This window comes from Maniola hyperantus, chromosome 4, assembly GCF_902806685.2.
Source record: "Maniola hyperantus chromosome 4, iAphHyp1.2, whole genome shotgun sequence".
In the NCBI taxonomy this organism is placed as follows: Eukaryota; Metazoa; Arthropoda; class Insecta; order Lepidoptera; family Nymphalidae; genus Maniola; species Maniola hyperantus.
Genome location: NC_048539.1, coordinates 214680 through 229512, shown reverse-complemented (window position 1 = coordinate 229512; position 14833 = coordinate 214680). Strand labels below are relative to the sequence as shown.

At 41.1% G+C, this 14833-nt stretch overlaps 1 protein-coding gene across 5 annotated transcripts in view; it reads right to left on the bottom strand.

Moving 5' to 3' along the window:
• LOC117996942 (transcription factor BCFI-like) overlaps positions 1 to 14833 on the bottom strand; it is a 206472-nt gene that overhangs the window by 14851 nt on the left and 176788 nt on the right. For 4 of the 5 annotated variants that reach the window (XM_069498121.1, XM_069498124.1, XM_069498122.1 and 1 more), the window contains exons 3-4: positions 5732 to 5898; positions 2216 to 2338 (exon numbers count right to left, since the gene is read on the bottom strand). In XM_069498121.1, coding sequence (XP_069354222.1) covers positions 2216 to 2338; positions 5732 to 5898 — 290 coding nt within the window. The remainder of the gene's footprint in view (positions 1 to 2215; positions 2339 to 5731; positions 5899 to 14833) is intronic. The other variant, XM_069498118.1, reaches the window with a different exon arrangement.

Genomic DNA, 14833 nt, shown 5'->3' with positions numbered 1-14833 from the left:
TGAAGTATTTACAAGGATAATAATGTGATTTCAGCTTCAAAGAGACGAAACACGGTCAATGTATTAATAAGTTATTATCTATTTAATTGTAACTAGCTTATCCTTGCGACTTCGTCCGCCTGTTCGTCACAAATTTGAAACCCCTATTTCACCCCCTTAGGGGTTGGGTAGGGGGTAGGGTACCTACACTAATTCTTGTATCTATACATAATAATTAATGTTATGTAATAAAAATTAAATATTTTTTAATTATTAGTGTTTGTGGTTACTGAAGACGGATTTAATTTTTCTTGATTTTTTTACATACCTACTTGATCATATTATTAAACATTTAATTATAAGGTAGGTAAATTGTTGCGTTATGCTTGGCAGCGGATAAATCCTTGACTCTTCATAACCTTCGCCGACCTTACGATCTTACAAGTCGGAAGACCCGGGTTCCCCTCAAGGAACAATTTGTAGATTTTTTTTAAAGAATATTAGCCATGTTACATGATCAATATTCCCCTTTCCCCTCCAACTAAGCGTGAAGCTTGTGCTAGGAGTAAGTACGACAATAGTGTAACGGGTGGGGTTTGAACCGGCGACCTTTCGGATTTCAGTTCGCTCCTTTAACCGTTGAGCTATTGAGGCTCATCTATCGTGCAAAATAACAAGAAATACGATTGTAGTACGGAACCCTCGGTGTGCGAGTCTGACTCGCACTTGGCCTTTTTTTTGAAAATGAAATAAATAAATAAACTGGACATTAGTATGAGTAATATTTTAATTAAACCTGTCACTTTCTTCCAGACTACCAGTGCTACCTACCCTTGGTTATCATCATCATCATGATCAACCCATCGCCGGCTCACTATCACGGGTCTCCCTCTCAGAGTGATAAGGGTTATGGCCATAGTCTTCCACGCTGGCAATGTGCGAATTACTACCAATGCGTACATGGCCAGCCTTCACACACCTTTGAGACCATTATGGAGAACTCTCAGGCATGCAGGTTTCTTCACGATGTTTTCCTTCGCCGTTAAAGCAAGTGATAATTAATTAGCTCCAAAAATGGCCGGGATCGAACCTCCGACCTCCGATTAGAAGGCGGATGTTCTAACCACTGGGCTATCACAGCTATAGCTTGGTTATGGACCCTACCAAATCTGTCATTCACAAGGAGAGGAAAACTAACGACAACAACATGTAGAGCACGCGAACGAGGTGTGTACTGTGTAGGTATAAGGGTGCGTCACACTGCGCTGTATCGGAACAAGCACGATGGCCACTCGGCTGACGTCAATGTAACCGCGGCCGATAGCTGATTCACTGATTCCAGTTTAAATAACAGTTAATATTAACTACAATAAATACTTATTAAGTTATATAATCTGTCCCCTGTTGCAGCTATTAGCTATTAGTGATCTGGATGACCCACTCAAACACTAACTCAAAGCATTTATCTATTCAAATTGGGTAGGTACCATTGTACAATTTTTGATTGGTATTTGTAAGATATCAATCATGTAATGTAGTCCAGTAAATAGAGCATTTAACCTCATACTAAATTTCCGATCCAATTTTTTTTTTTTTAGGTTAAGGGTCACTTACTGATCATAAAATCACAAAATGCTGACAGATCCAGATGGAGCTTCGATCGCAATCTTAAGGAAAAGTTTTGAGCTGATATCTCGAAAACTATCTGCTTTAGGGCAAAAACTATTTAGACCATTATTGAAGAAAATAAAATTTCGCATCTTTTGTTTCCTGTAAACTTTTTTGTAAAATTTATCGTTTACGATTTATGACCGATTAAATGAACCGGTTTTTCTATTTCGGCCGATAACTTTTAAAATATTGTAAAAATATAAATAAAGAATAATTATGTACCTAATATTCCCAATTTTTTTATCTGATCTATAGATGTCAATAACACTTCGCTTAAGAGTGTTAAAAAAATAATATATATTTTAGATTTTAGACATTATTTATTTTAGGTTTAAAGAGGCACGCACTCCAAGGCGGCGCGGTAGTTGCCACTAGCCACTAGCCAGAGGGATGCAGGTTCAGTCCCTTTCGGTTCCGCAATTTTTGAAATATTATTATATTTCCAAACAGCTAAAACTGAGCTTGATAAAAGCTAAGATGCTTATTTACTCTTGCCTTGAAGGTATTTAGATACACTTGGTATATAAGGTCAATATACCTAGATAATACAAGTATGTGTAGTTACCATAAGCCGGCGGGCGCTGCAGCGCGTCGTAGGGCGCGCACCACGACCCCATCACCATGTTCTGTCCGTACAGCCCGCCCGCCACGCCGCCCACGCCGCCCACGCCGCCCACGCCGCTGCTGCCTGCACACACAACACAATATGCCTTCACTCATCAACCGATTCAACAGCTTCATCATGATCGACCCATCTACTGAGCACGGGGCTTAGGCCATAGTATGCCACGTCGCGTCGGCCCAGTGTGTATTGACAGACTTGGCACACCTTTGAGAACATTATGGAGAACTCGAAGGCATGCAGCCACGATATTTTCCTTCACCTTCGCCTCCGGAAAGTTTGAGGTGCGTACCTTATTGACGTAGGATACTTATCTAGTAGGGTGCCGGGGATCGAAACCCTGATCTCCCGAACCAGCAAGCAACTCGCCGGTCGCTCTTTTCAACTTTAGTACCTACTTAAGTTTATGTAGGCACCCGGCACCCGGCACCCGGCACCGGCACCGTAAAGTCTTCTCAAAGAAAAGTTGAAATACCAAAATAATGTATTTAATTACTATAAATCATAAAGGTGTCCCAAAATATCTTGTTAGAGTAGGTAAGTTAAGTCTCGATAGAAAAAGCTGAAAAAGCTGAAAATTAGTGATAGGTAGTCTTTTGCTATAGTAAGTATATCTAAACGCACCGCAAATGACTACATACGTTATCACCTTTCAGTTTTCTCAATCATCTCCTCCAAATTTCCAACGGGTTTACGATCCGTATGTGATGAGATTGAATGAGACAGGTGCCTTCATTTACTGAAGGAGATTTGAGGAGTTAACTAAGTACCTTATAGATTAAATAAATTGGCACCTTTATTTTATTGATAGATAAACCGATAACTACCTCTACAGAGAAGGGATTCATGAAAATAAGGTGACGACCGTCAGCAATGAGGAATGTGACGTAAAGAGAGACAATCTAGATAAGTAGGTAAATAGATAAAGTACCAAAATAAACCTAGACCTATTGTTCTATAAGTACTATAAAAAGATAAAGTTTCGAAACTAAAACCCGACTAAGTACTCCTTTATAAAATTTCACCATACATGGTCAGTTTGATGATGCAGAGTCGATGCAAGCGGGCTACCTTGGAGGGGGTATAGCAGTTTTATTAAACTGGTAACTAGCCACGGCCGAAGCCACCGCAGACCAGCCCACATACAAGTTGGAAACCATAGCCGAAAACCAGACCAGACTAGCTACAATTTAGAAATTATAAATTCCAAAATTGCTTCAGAATTCATAACATAACGTCTGTTATGAATTAGGTATTGTGATATATTTCTGATAACGTTAGTAAATCATACAGATGTAACTTACAATACATATACATAACATAATATGTTATATTATGTCATATTTGTGATACTGATAAAACCCCATCAGTTTGTTATAGTAAATAATCATACCAAATTAACATTATTATCATACTAGCTAATGCCCCGCGACTTCGTACGCGAGGATTTAGGTTTTTAAAAATCCCGTGGGAACTCTTTGATTTTCCGGAATAAAAAGTAGCCTATGTCACTCTCCAGGTCTTTATCTTCACTCATACAACAAATCACGTCAATCCGTTGCACCGTTGCGACGTGATTGAAGGACAAACCAACAAACAAAAACACTTTCGCATTTATAATAAGGGTACTGATAAACAAACCTGCAATGAGCGCAAAGTTTTGCAGCCAAGATTGAGGTATCGGGCCATCCATATCGAGGCTGACACACTACAGAGGTCAAGAATCGACACAAAGAGGTCGCGAGTCGACACAAAGAGGTCGAGAGGTGCAGAGGACACGTCTCCGCGGTCAGAGGTCAGCGCGCGCACTGGCGCGGGCGCTGGGCACGACGAGCGCGGTGGAATCGCGTCTCCTCGCTTATCAGTGCTGATTCACTAAACTCTATTGTTGTATTGGATGCCACAAGGTACGTACTTTGCGCAGAACTTTGCAGATTAGCCGAAACGAGATCTATTTGGGAACTTTTGGGGCTGTTGGTTACGAAACCACCGAGTTACCGTACTGTACCACTGTCAGCGGAAACTTGGATCCTGACCGTAGGTGCCAAGTTGGGGACATCTCAATGACCGTGGTGAAGTCTGAATCTAAAAATTATACATATAGTTTTTCCTAGAAATGTGGTCAGTAATAAGATATTTTGTACCTACTATAATTCGAAGGAAATTAAAAAGTTTTGTAAGTAAGCTTAATTACTTACTTCTTTTTACTATACTTAATTAATTACTTACTTCACATAATTATCGGACTACATGATGCCTAAAACTTCGTCCGCGTAGATTTAGCTTATTAATTACGTCGATGTGTTGTTGTGTTGCGACTTAAACTAATTACAAACAACATTAGTAGGATATGACGAATGTCTTCCACGCTAACATAGCGTCCTAGCTGGCTCCCGGTATGGTATGCAGGTTGTACTCTGGTCAGGATCAGATCTATTGCCGAGCAACAATTGCTTAAAAAATTGCCCATGTAAGTAAAGCACCATAACATAAATCGCAATCGCTCAACGCTGGGACCACGCTCGCTTATCCTCGAAGCGAACAAGTTGACAAACAGATTTGTCGAAAACAAGACGATTTGAGCCGCGCCGGGCAAAAACCGTATCGTTCTGGGAATTGACGCGTGTTACGATAAGTAGGTATCATTGATTCATAGGTAGCTATGGTTCATGTTTGTTTTGCGAGTCTGCGGCTTGCAGTGCGTAAGTGGAGATTACAGCGCGCCGCGTGCGTAGCACGGAGCTGCTCTAAATAACTCGATAAATATGTTCCTACAATTCGATGGTCATGATTTGTCAATATTTAATTATATAGTACGCGACAGGTTGAGATAGCAATCGGGGTATGAGGCGGGGACGCCCCGCACACCCGCACGTTACCTGTGTTCGCCCGCACTGGGTTACTGGTGGGACACAGAATCCGGCTAGGTAGATCCATTCTGAGAAGAAGGTTAGTCGCTGAATTCAACTCAGCTTGGCAGCGTTCGGGACGCTTCGAGATGACGTCTCATCCAGAATTCCTCAGTGCTTGAAGACTCAAGTGTTGGAATAGTGCGTGTTGCCAGTAGTGATGACATATGGATCCGAGGCATGGTCGCTATGGTCCTCATAAGATACCTAAGAGTCACTCAGCGGGCGATGGAGAGAGCTATGTTTGGAGTTTCTCTACGCGATCAAATTAGAAACGAGGAGATCCATTAAGAGAACCAGAGTAGTCAAAATAGCTCAGCGGGTTGCGAAGCTGAAGTGATACATCGCAGCGTACATAGTTCGATGTTGAGGTCCCAAGGTGATAGAATAGTGACCTCGCACCGGAAAGAGCCGCTGGATGACGGTGGCGCAAGACCGTGGCTTGTGGAAGTCCGTACAAGAGACCTAGGTAGGTTTATCCAGTAGTGAGTGTCTATTGGTTGACGATGACGAAGGTCAGTGGGAAGATACCACGAGGTAGAAGCCTTACCGTAAGTGTCGTGGTGCGCGGCGTGGTGGTGCCAGGTCTGGTGCGGCGCGAAGTGCGCGTACTGCTGCAGCCGCCCGCCGCCCGCCACGTAGCCCAGCCCGTAGCCGTCGCCGCAGTCGCCGCCGTACGCGCCGCCGCCGCCGCCGCCGCCGAACATGCTGCCTCCGCTCCGCTCCCTGCGGCCGACCTCCGGCGGCTACGCGCTCATCCTCTCATGTAGCTCCCAGTCCTGAGCAAAATATATCAATCTATTACAACAGTCTTATCAGATCAGTCAGAGACGTGGATCCTGCGAGAAAGTGAGAATAGACGTTCTCGAGATGTGGTGCTGGAGAAGGATGCTTGGACGGAATGTCGGACCACTCCATTCTCGAAGAACTCGGCATCAAGCGGCGTCTATTATCTACTGTCGCATTCTTACTTTCTTTGGTCACATAAGTATCTAATTATCTAGACATGACGATGTCTCCATTGAACGTTTAGTAGTTCAAAGAAAAGTAGAGGGCACCGAAGCCCGCGATAGATCGTCCATGAGATGGACAGACCAAGTGAGGGCTGCGATGGACGTCCCCTTACATGGGGCACAAGGAAGGCAGCCATCAGAGAGGAATGGAGACGCGTGCAGACTGCAGTGCAGTACTGCAGCGACGAACATCAATCGACTTAACATAGCAGTAGGGACCTATCTAATAAGCTAATATCACATAATTGACTTTAGGTGAAGCATTTATATTACAGCAACAAAACTTTTGCTATTAATTATTTCTATTAATTCTAATCCTAATCCTAATAATCCTAATCCTAATTCCTAATCCTAATCCTAATCCCAATATCCTAATCCCAATAATACTTATTATAAATGTGAAAGTGTGGATGTTTGGATTTTTGGATATTCGGATGTTTGGATGTTTGGATGTTTGGATGTTTGGATGTTTGGATGTTTGGATGTTTGGATGTTTGGATGTTTGGATGTTTGGATGTTTGGATGTTTGGATGTTTGGATATTTGGATGTTTGGATGTTTGGATGTTTGGATGTTTGGATGTTTGGATGTTTGAATGTTTGGATGTTTGGATATTTGGATGTTTGGATGTTTGTTACTCCTTCACGCAAAAACTACTAGACGGATTTGGCTGAAATTTGTAATGGAAATAGATTATACCTTGGATTAAAACATAGGCTACTTTTTATCCCGGAAAATCAAAGAGTTCCCGCGGGATTCAGAAAAACGTAAATCCACGCGGACGAAGTTGCGGGCATTAGCTAGTATCACATAAATTACTTTAGATGAAGCACATAGAATTTATATTACAGCAACAAAGCTTTACGCTATTATAATCATAAATCTCGATTACGCAAAATTATCTGGCGAACTTTGCCGATACAGCGAAATCATACTTTATAAAGAGCATCAAGTCACGCTCACGATCCTAATAGTCGATATAAACCATTTACAAAGCATTAATCCATCAGCTGAAACTAAGTCTTATCAGTGAGCCTCAAAGGTTCTTAGAAATTGGAACAAAATAACAATTTATTATTATGATACAGTGATGGCGTCCTCTATCGACTGAGCTGATACTTGCTCGTGCACATTCGGAGATAGATCACGCACGCGCACATGTTACCACGTGCATTTCTAATTACACTTTCTATACGATTTTGGATCTTAGTCCTTTAGCATAAAGGTGTGGTAATATTTTCCCAAGCGTATCGTTACGTTGGTTTGCCTGTACCGTCTTGCCACAGTGACTCAGTTACCTAATATCGCACAGAAACCATATCGTTGCAGCAAGTGCCGATTGCACATCTACTATTCGTGTATACCTATTACCTACTTATTTATAATCATATAGGTAAGTAATGTCCTAATTGTTTACTGATTCCTATAGTTTTACTACATTTTGTGCAATAAAGACATGCGTTATCGACACAATAGTAGGTAAAACCTGTACTACGTATAGAATGCGGCAGGAAATAATGTACATTGCCTTTAGAATGACATTTCGGCGTTGTAGAGTGTTGTCTCTGTCACTCATACCTATATCACGTTTTGTCACAGTCTCAACGACAAAGACAATGCTCTACAAATCCGCTATCTCTTTTTAAAGACCAATGTACATTATGTAGCTATGATAGCCTAGCGGTTAGGATGTTTGCCTTCTAATCGGAGGTCGGGGGTTCGATCCCGGGCACGCACCTCTAACTTTTCGGAGTTATGTGCGTTTTAAGTACTTAATTAAATATCACTTGCTTTAACGGTGAAGGAAAACATCGTGAGCGTGAACCTGCATGCCTGAGAGTTCTCCATAATGGTCTCAAAGGTGTGTGAAGTCTACCAATCTGCACATCGCCAGCGTGGTAGGTAGACTATGGTCAAACCCCTTCTCACTCTGAGAGGAGACCCGTGCTCTAGGTTGGTGGTAGACGTCTTTTAGAATCCAGACAATTGTTAAGTTTTAGTGGAATAGTTATACCAAATGAAATAAAACTCTTGGGGTAATTAATCACCACTAGAAATTAATGTATATTTGTCAAGGGTAATGTTACCGTATGAAATATGGTGACAGTTACGGAGGTAGGTATGTTTTATTAGTCAGTTATTTAGTGCTGGTGTTCTCTTACACATATGTTGAGGGATGGTCGCTATTAGGAGCTACGAGTCGCTCGAGGTGAGGATTTATGTGCGCAAAAAACATCCAGATGTGCTGAGCACTGCGCACCGCGCACCGCGCACCGCGCACCACGCACCGTGCAGTGGTGCAGTCCACTCAGAGACACTTTTTAGTCCCGATGTAACCCGTAAAACTCCGTAAAAAGGTGCATGCTATAAATAAGTAGATAATATGTGGGACACTAATATTACTTTTAATTTTCCGGGATAAAACGTAATGCCCTTCCCCGGGATGCAAGCTCTGTAACTCTGTACCCATCAAAATCGGTTAAACTGTTGGGCCGTGAAAAGCTAGCAGACGGATAGATAGATAGATAGACAGACAGACAGACAAAAAAAATCGCTTTAATAATATTATGGAAGTATAGAAATAGTGGATATTTTTGGTTGGCGTCGTGACTGTCAACCGCCGAGCACTAAACCCGTAGGGCGATTGTCTAAAACCTGCATCAATCATTATTACAATCTCAATTGTTCTGATTGGCTGAATTTGAGCCATTCTTGTTGCAACAATGCATTGTAGCCAATAGTGAGCGAGCATTAACCAATCAGAGATGATTGCGATCGTGACATTGTAGCTGTCAAACAACCGCGGTAGGGCCACAGGCATGGATTCATTATTGGTCTCGCTCCGCTCAGGGTTGGTTTAGTAGTTCTCTGCTTTCAGTGATCAAAACTACAAAACAAACGATATAGACAAAAACTGTTATGTAATATAAACTGCAACGTATACCTTTTTGTATCTCGAAACGAATGAAACGACTGAACCGATTTTATTTGGATTTCTGAGTTCTGTAGAGGTTCATGAAAGGTATGGTCTACTATGGCTACTTTAAATCCCAGGAAAAAGGGGATTTTTTGAGATTTTTAAAAATCTAATTGTTTTCTTTGCAATAAACCGGCTAAGTGCGAGTCAGACTCGCGCGCCGAGGCTTCTATACTACAGTCGTATTTTTTTGTAATTTTACACAATGAAAAAAAAAACTATTAAGTATAAAAATAAAAATAAACTGTTTTAGAATGTACAGGTAAAGCGCTTTCTTATGATACTCCACTTGGTATGGTCTTACTTTAAAAGTTGAAAATACTTATTTTTTTTTCATGAATACATTTTGATTTTTTTGTGATGTAATGAAAACTTATATTAAGTCTTAGATATTTTGTACTTTTTAGTCAAATCAGTCAAATATTAATTTATGAAATGATAAGCTAACAATAGATGATTATTTTATGTAAGTAATCAGGTATTTACTATTTAGGTAGTGTTCTACCATAATGAGACGTAGTTGCTTGAAATAAACTTCTATTTATACTGATTTGAATGCCAGGAGGTAATGAAGGTGTGAAATGTGTAGAACTAACGAGACACTGAAGACTTGGCACGCGCGGAATGTTCGTAACGGCGTAGGGAGCTGATGCATTCCGGGAGGCGTCCGCGTCGGGAGATTTACTGACACACTAATTTTGACACCATGTCTTCGGGTTCATTTACTGACTGAACGATTTTTTAACCGACTTCAAAAAAAGGAGGAGGTTCTCATTTCGTCGGAATCTTTTTTTTTTTTTTTTTTTTTTTTTTTTTTTTTGTTCCCCGACTACTCAAAAACGCCTGGACCGATTTTGAAAATTCTTTTTTTGTTTAAAAGGGTATACTTCAAAGTTGGTCCCATTTCAATTTGGTGAAGATCTGATGAACATCTTCGAAGATAGATACTGGAACTCCTCAACAGATAAGAGTAAATTGTTCGCGATCAGTGTAATAGCTTAGTAAACAGTAGATTTTTAACCAGTCATAGCATAATTCCATGGGGCCACTAAAAATTGTGAAATAAATTTTTTTTACAAAAAAAATAAAAACCGACTTCGTTACATAAACACTAAAAATTGAAAAATAATTTAATTTATTACCGAATATATTATGTATACAAGAGTTAATATAGTTCCATAATAATATTTTTTGGGGTCGGTGCCAATGAGGTGCCATTGTGGAGTCCCATAAAAATATGAAGTCCAGACGATTCGCGCAGCTAAAGCTAATTGGCACCGGCACCAAAAAGTATTATTATGGAACTATATTAACTCTTGTATACATAATATATTCGGTAATAAATTAAATTATTTTTCAATTTTTAGTGGTTATGTAACGAAGTCGGTTTTTATTTTTTTTGTAAATTTTTTTTATTTTAATAAAAATGACGAGCAAACGAGCAGCCGGTTCACCTGATGTTAAGTGATTACTGACCGCCGCCCATGAACATTTGCAGTACCAGAGAAACCAGCAATGCGTTGCCGGCCTTTCAGGAATTTGTTGGTCTGCTCCTGGCTATTCCGTCCAGTAGTTTGAGGCTTGAGCTGTGCGTCGCTAGATCAGTCAGTCAGCTTATCCTTTTATTTATATTACAGAATTAGATTAACATAAAATGCGTTGAAGGTTCTGTAGGTAGGTAGGTAGGTACCTACCGTAGTGTCTCTCGGAATGCAAATGTGCGTTAAATTCCCGCAGGTCAGTCGCTAGCGGGATTTATGCGATGCATTAGTAGTTAGTACCCGCGGCCGCCGCAATTTATGCTCGCCGAAAATGATGCACGTCCATTATGCACGGCCCTCGCCCTCCCCTCCCTCCCCCCCGGGCTCGTAAATCGCGTGTAACGGACACGTCCGTCGCACGAAGTTACAGCTTCGTTTACGTTTTTATTAGCTACAATGTCGTAATAAAAAGGTAGATACGATGTTCTTATAATCAGTAATGAGATGGGGCACCTCAGGGTAACATTATGTTTTTGATTAAGTATCTATTATTTAAACAAGTCGTAAGTATTAAACAAAATTATATAATTTTAAACACGTAGTGGTCAGACCGTCGGACGCGATCCTATAGGAGACGCGAGTTCGATTCCTGCCGATTCGCAATTTCTGATATGTATTTAAAATTATTTAGAAATTTCTTTGAAGTGTAGGAAAACAATATAAAAATTATAAAATACAAAATTATATACTTATAGGTCAACCAAAAATTTTTCATAAAATGAAATTCATGAAATGGCACCATACAGCCGCCATACCTATTGAATTTTTTTTTTTAAAACTTCATGACTAACGTTGAAAATACTACTTGAAAATATGATGTAAGGATTCTAACGATACCCAATACCGTATTTCCAAATCTGTTCAGGCATTTAGAAGTTACTAGCGACCCGCCCCGGCTTCGCAGTTCGCATGGGTGCAATGTACCTAGATACTAATGTGGTGTCAGTGAATAGTGATTAATAATGCATACTTCCATACTAACACATTGTTTTCGTGTATAACTTTGACCATTTAGGCAGCGCACGCCTCGGAAACTCTCAAATGAGAGGATTTTTTTCCGACCTAATTCATATTATTTCAATTTCCCTAGGGATCTCTAATTTTTTGAGAATTAAACTATACCTATAAACATTTCTCTTGAATCACTCTATCTATTGGTGAAAACCGCATTAAAATCCGTTGCGTAGTTTAAAAGATCTACGCGTTCATACATACATACATAAAGACCGCGGGAAGCGACTTTATTTTATACTATGTAGAGATGGGGGAATAAGCAAATTCGCGTATTATGCCTACTCAGATAGTAAGTAGGTACCTAGGTATGATATAAACAATGAACACATTATACAACTTTTTTGGCAGTCGTGTTTTATTATAAGGTCATGACTCATGTCTCAAATGGCGATATGGTAGATAATAGATGAAAATAACCTACTTAGGTACCTACCTACCTTCTGTGAAAATTTCAAGTTTCTAATTCCAGCGGTTTAGGCTGGGCATTGGCTTCCTATAGTGGTCTGTGATTATTCAAAGTCAAATTGTTTATTCAAAATTACACTTTTAATTGGTCGGTTGTTGCATTTGTAAGATGATGATATTATATAGTGCTGATAATTATTACGCGAACTTAAACTAAACAAACCAAACGCAAAAACCTAACGCGCCCAGGTCTGAGAATATTAGGTTTATATCAGGTATCGACAGATCAGTCAGTCAGTCTTTTAATAGGTTTAGAAGATAGCAGGAACAACGGAGTTAGCACCAACATGCAATGCAAGTGGAACACGGTCGGAGCTCCCTTTGATGGCGGCTGAGCAGTAGCAGACGGCGGGAGTGGCCGCGTCTGTTCGTCTGACCTAGGGCAAGCTGGCGGCGCCGCTTTTAGCGCACTCCAGCCGTCTGGCGCCGCCACTCACACACTCGCCGCTAGAGCACAGGGCTCGCACGCACAGGATTTACCCTACGTACAAAAAGATTCATTGACTGACTGAAACACCATAAAAATGCCTTCCTGAACGAATTTCGGCCACCCGGCACATCTCTCATGGGGCATAAGTGATCGACGGCTTTACGTGCTATCCAGTATCGCCGTATATTACCAGTATAATACCTACTGAGAATAACTTTACAGAAAAGTCCAGTATCTATTTTTGGCTCGACTCGGGAATCGAACCCAGGACCACGTCATCTGCTACGACTGACATATCAATTGGTCTAGAAACTCGAGATTTCGGATATTGATTTCCCTCTATACTCTTCGATAATATATGTAGAACTCCGATAAGAAAAGATTTTCAGTAGGTACCTAATTCCATCCGAGCGAAGCTGTTTTACTAGCTAGATAATTCATAATAATATGCGTTAAAAACTAAAGGTCCAAACGCATTTGCGGTGCGCTGCGCGACGCGAGGCGGTCTGACGCGGTGCGGCAAAAATAGTTTCATAGACGCAGCACGCAACAAATACGTTTCGGCCTAGACTGAAAGCAAGACAATGAGCACATCTCTGATAGAATTAGATCTAGATGTTTTATTGATATTGCTGAACGATGGTGTGTCAGCCCTGTGGGAGGGCGCTGGGTGACGTGGACTGGACGGTATCTGTTGGATCGCTCCCGATAATCAATCAATGCTGCGCACTCACTCCAGTACCTACTCCCGCCGCTCACATGCGCCGGCGCCGGCGCGCCCCACGCGTGTGATCTATTCCTTGCGATCTACATTCCGATGTGAATCAATTATATCATTTATCTCTCCATTAGATGCCTCATGTGCCACGCTGCCATCCCACTTGCACATTTATATACCTAGGTATTTCCGAATTTGATTAGAAATTGGATGATTAATCTAATCGAATCGAATCTGGGACCTCCCACTAATTACCACAACACTTACCACTGTGCTAACAGGGCGTCTTACTGTATTAATAAAAGAAATAAGTAAGTTTCTTGGTAATTTCTATCAACAGAGTCATACTTAACGATTCGTAGAGGTGCTACGAACAGGCATTTGACGACATCCCTAGCGCAGTGGTAAGCGCTGTGGTCTTGTTAGTGGGAAATCCCGGGTTCGATTGCCGGTAGGTGTTTGGAATTTTATAATTTCTAAATTTCTGGTCTGATCTGGTCTGGAGGCTTCGGCCGTGGCTAGTTACCACCCTACCGGCAAAATCGGGCCGCCAATCGATTTAGCGTTCCGGTACGATGCCGTGTAGAAACCATACAGGGATGGGTTTAATAAAAACTGCCATACCCCTTCCAGGTTAACCCGCAGCCATCTTAGATTGCATCATCACTTACCACCAGGTGAGATTGTAGTCAAGGGCTAACTTGTATCTGAATAAAACAAACATGCCTACTTACAGGTAGGTATGTTTTTTTACACTTTTGATTTGACAGGTCAATTCAAAAGATCTTGTACAGTTCGCGCTCGAAAGTAATGTAGGTATATGGTAGGTATACATCGACCTTTTGAAGAAGATAGCAGATTTGTAGAGCGTTGTCTATGTCGTTGAGACCGACAAAACGTCATATAGGTATGAGTGACAGAGACAACGCTCTACAAAGCCGAAATGTCATTCTAAAGGCCGATGTACATTACTTTCGGCCGCGTACTGCTACCTACTCTTTCGACTTGTGACCTGTATCTAAGTAGTAAGTATTTTGAGTTAGTAGAATTCAGACGATAACGGTTGACTTACAAAGCTCTGACATACAAAAAAGTGGGTAGATATGTGAAACTGATGCTAGGTTCACACACCACACATTTGTTGATGGCAATTAATGCCTAACGACCTCGTCATAAGACATGGTTTCCCACTCCACTCTCCAGTCCGTACTGAAGTGGCGCTACACGTGGCGTCAAGTGGTCGCCGCAGGTGCACTCACTTCACCGCTCTGTGGCGTTTTTACTAAGCGTTTACAAATGCTTCGACCTGCCTAGTGCCTACGGTATAATGACACACTTTTTAGGGTTCCGTACCTCAAGAGGACAAAAGGAACCTTTAGGAAGGTCGGTCGTGTCTGTCAAGAAAACCTATAGGCTACTTTCTGTTGACCTAGAATCATGCAATTTAGCAGGTAGGTAGGTAGGTCTTATAGCACGAGTAAAGGAATAAAGCCGA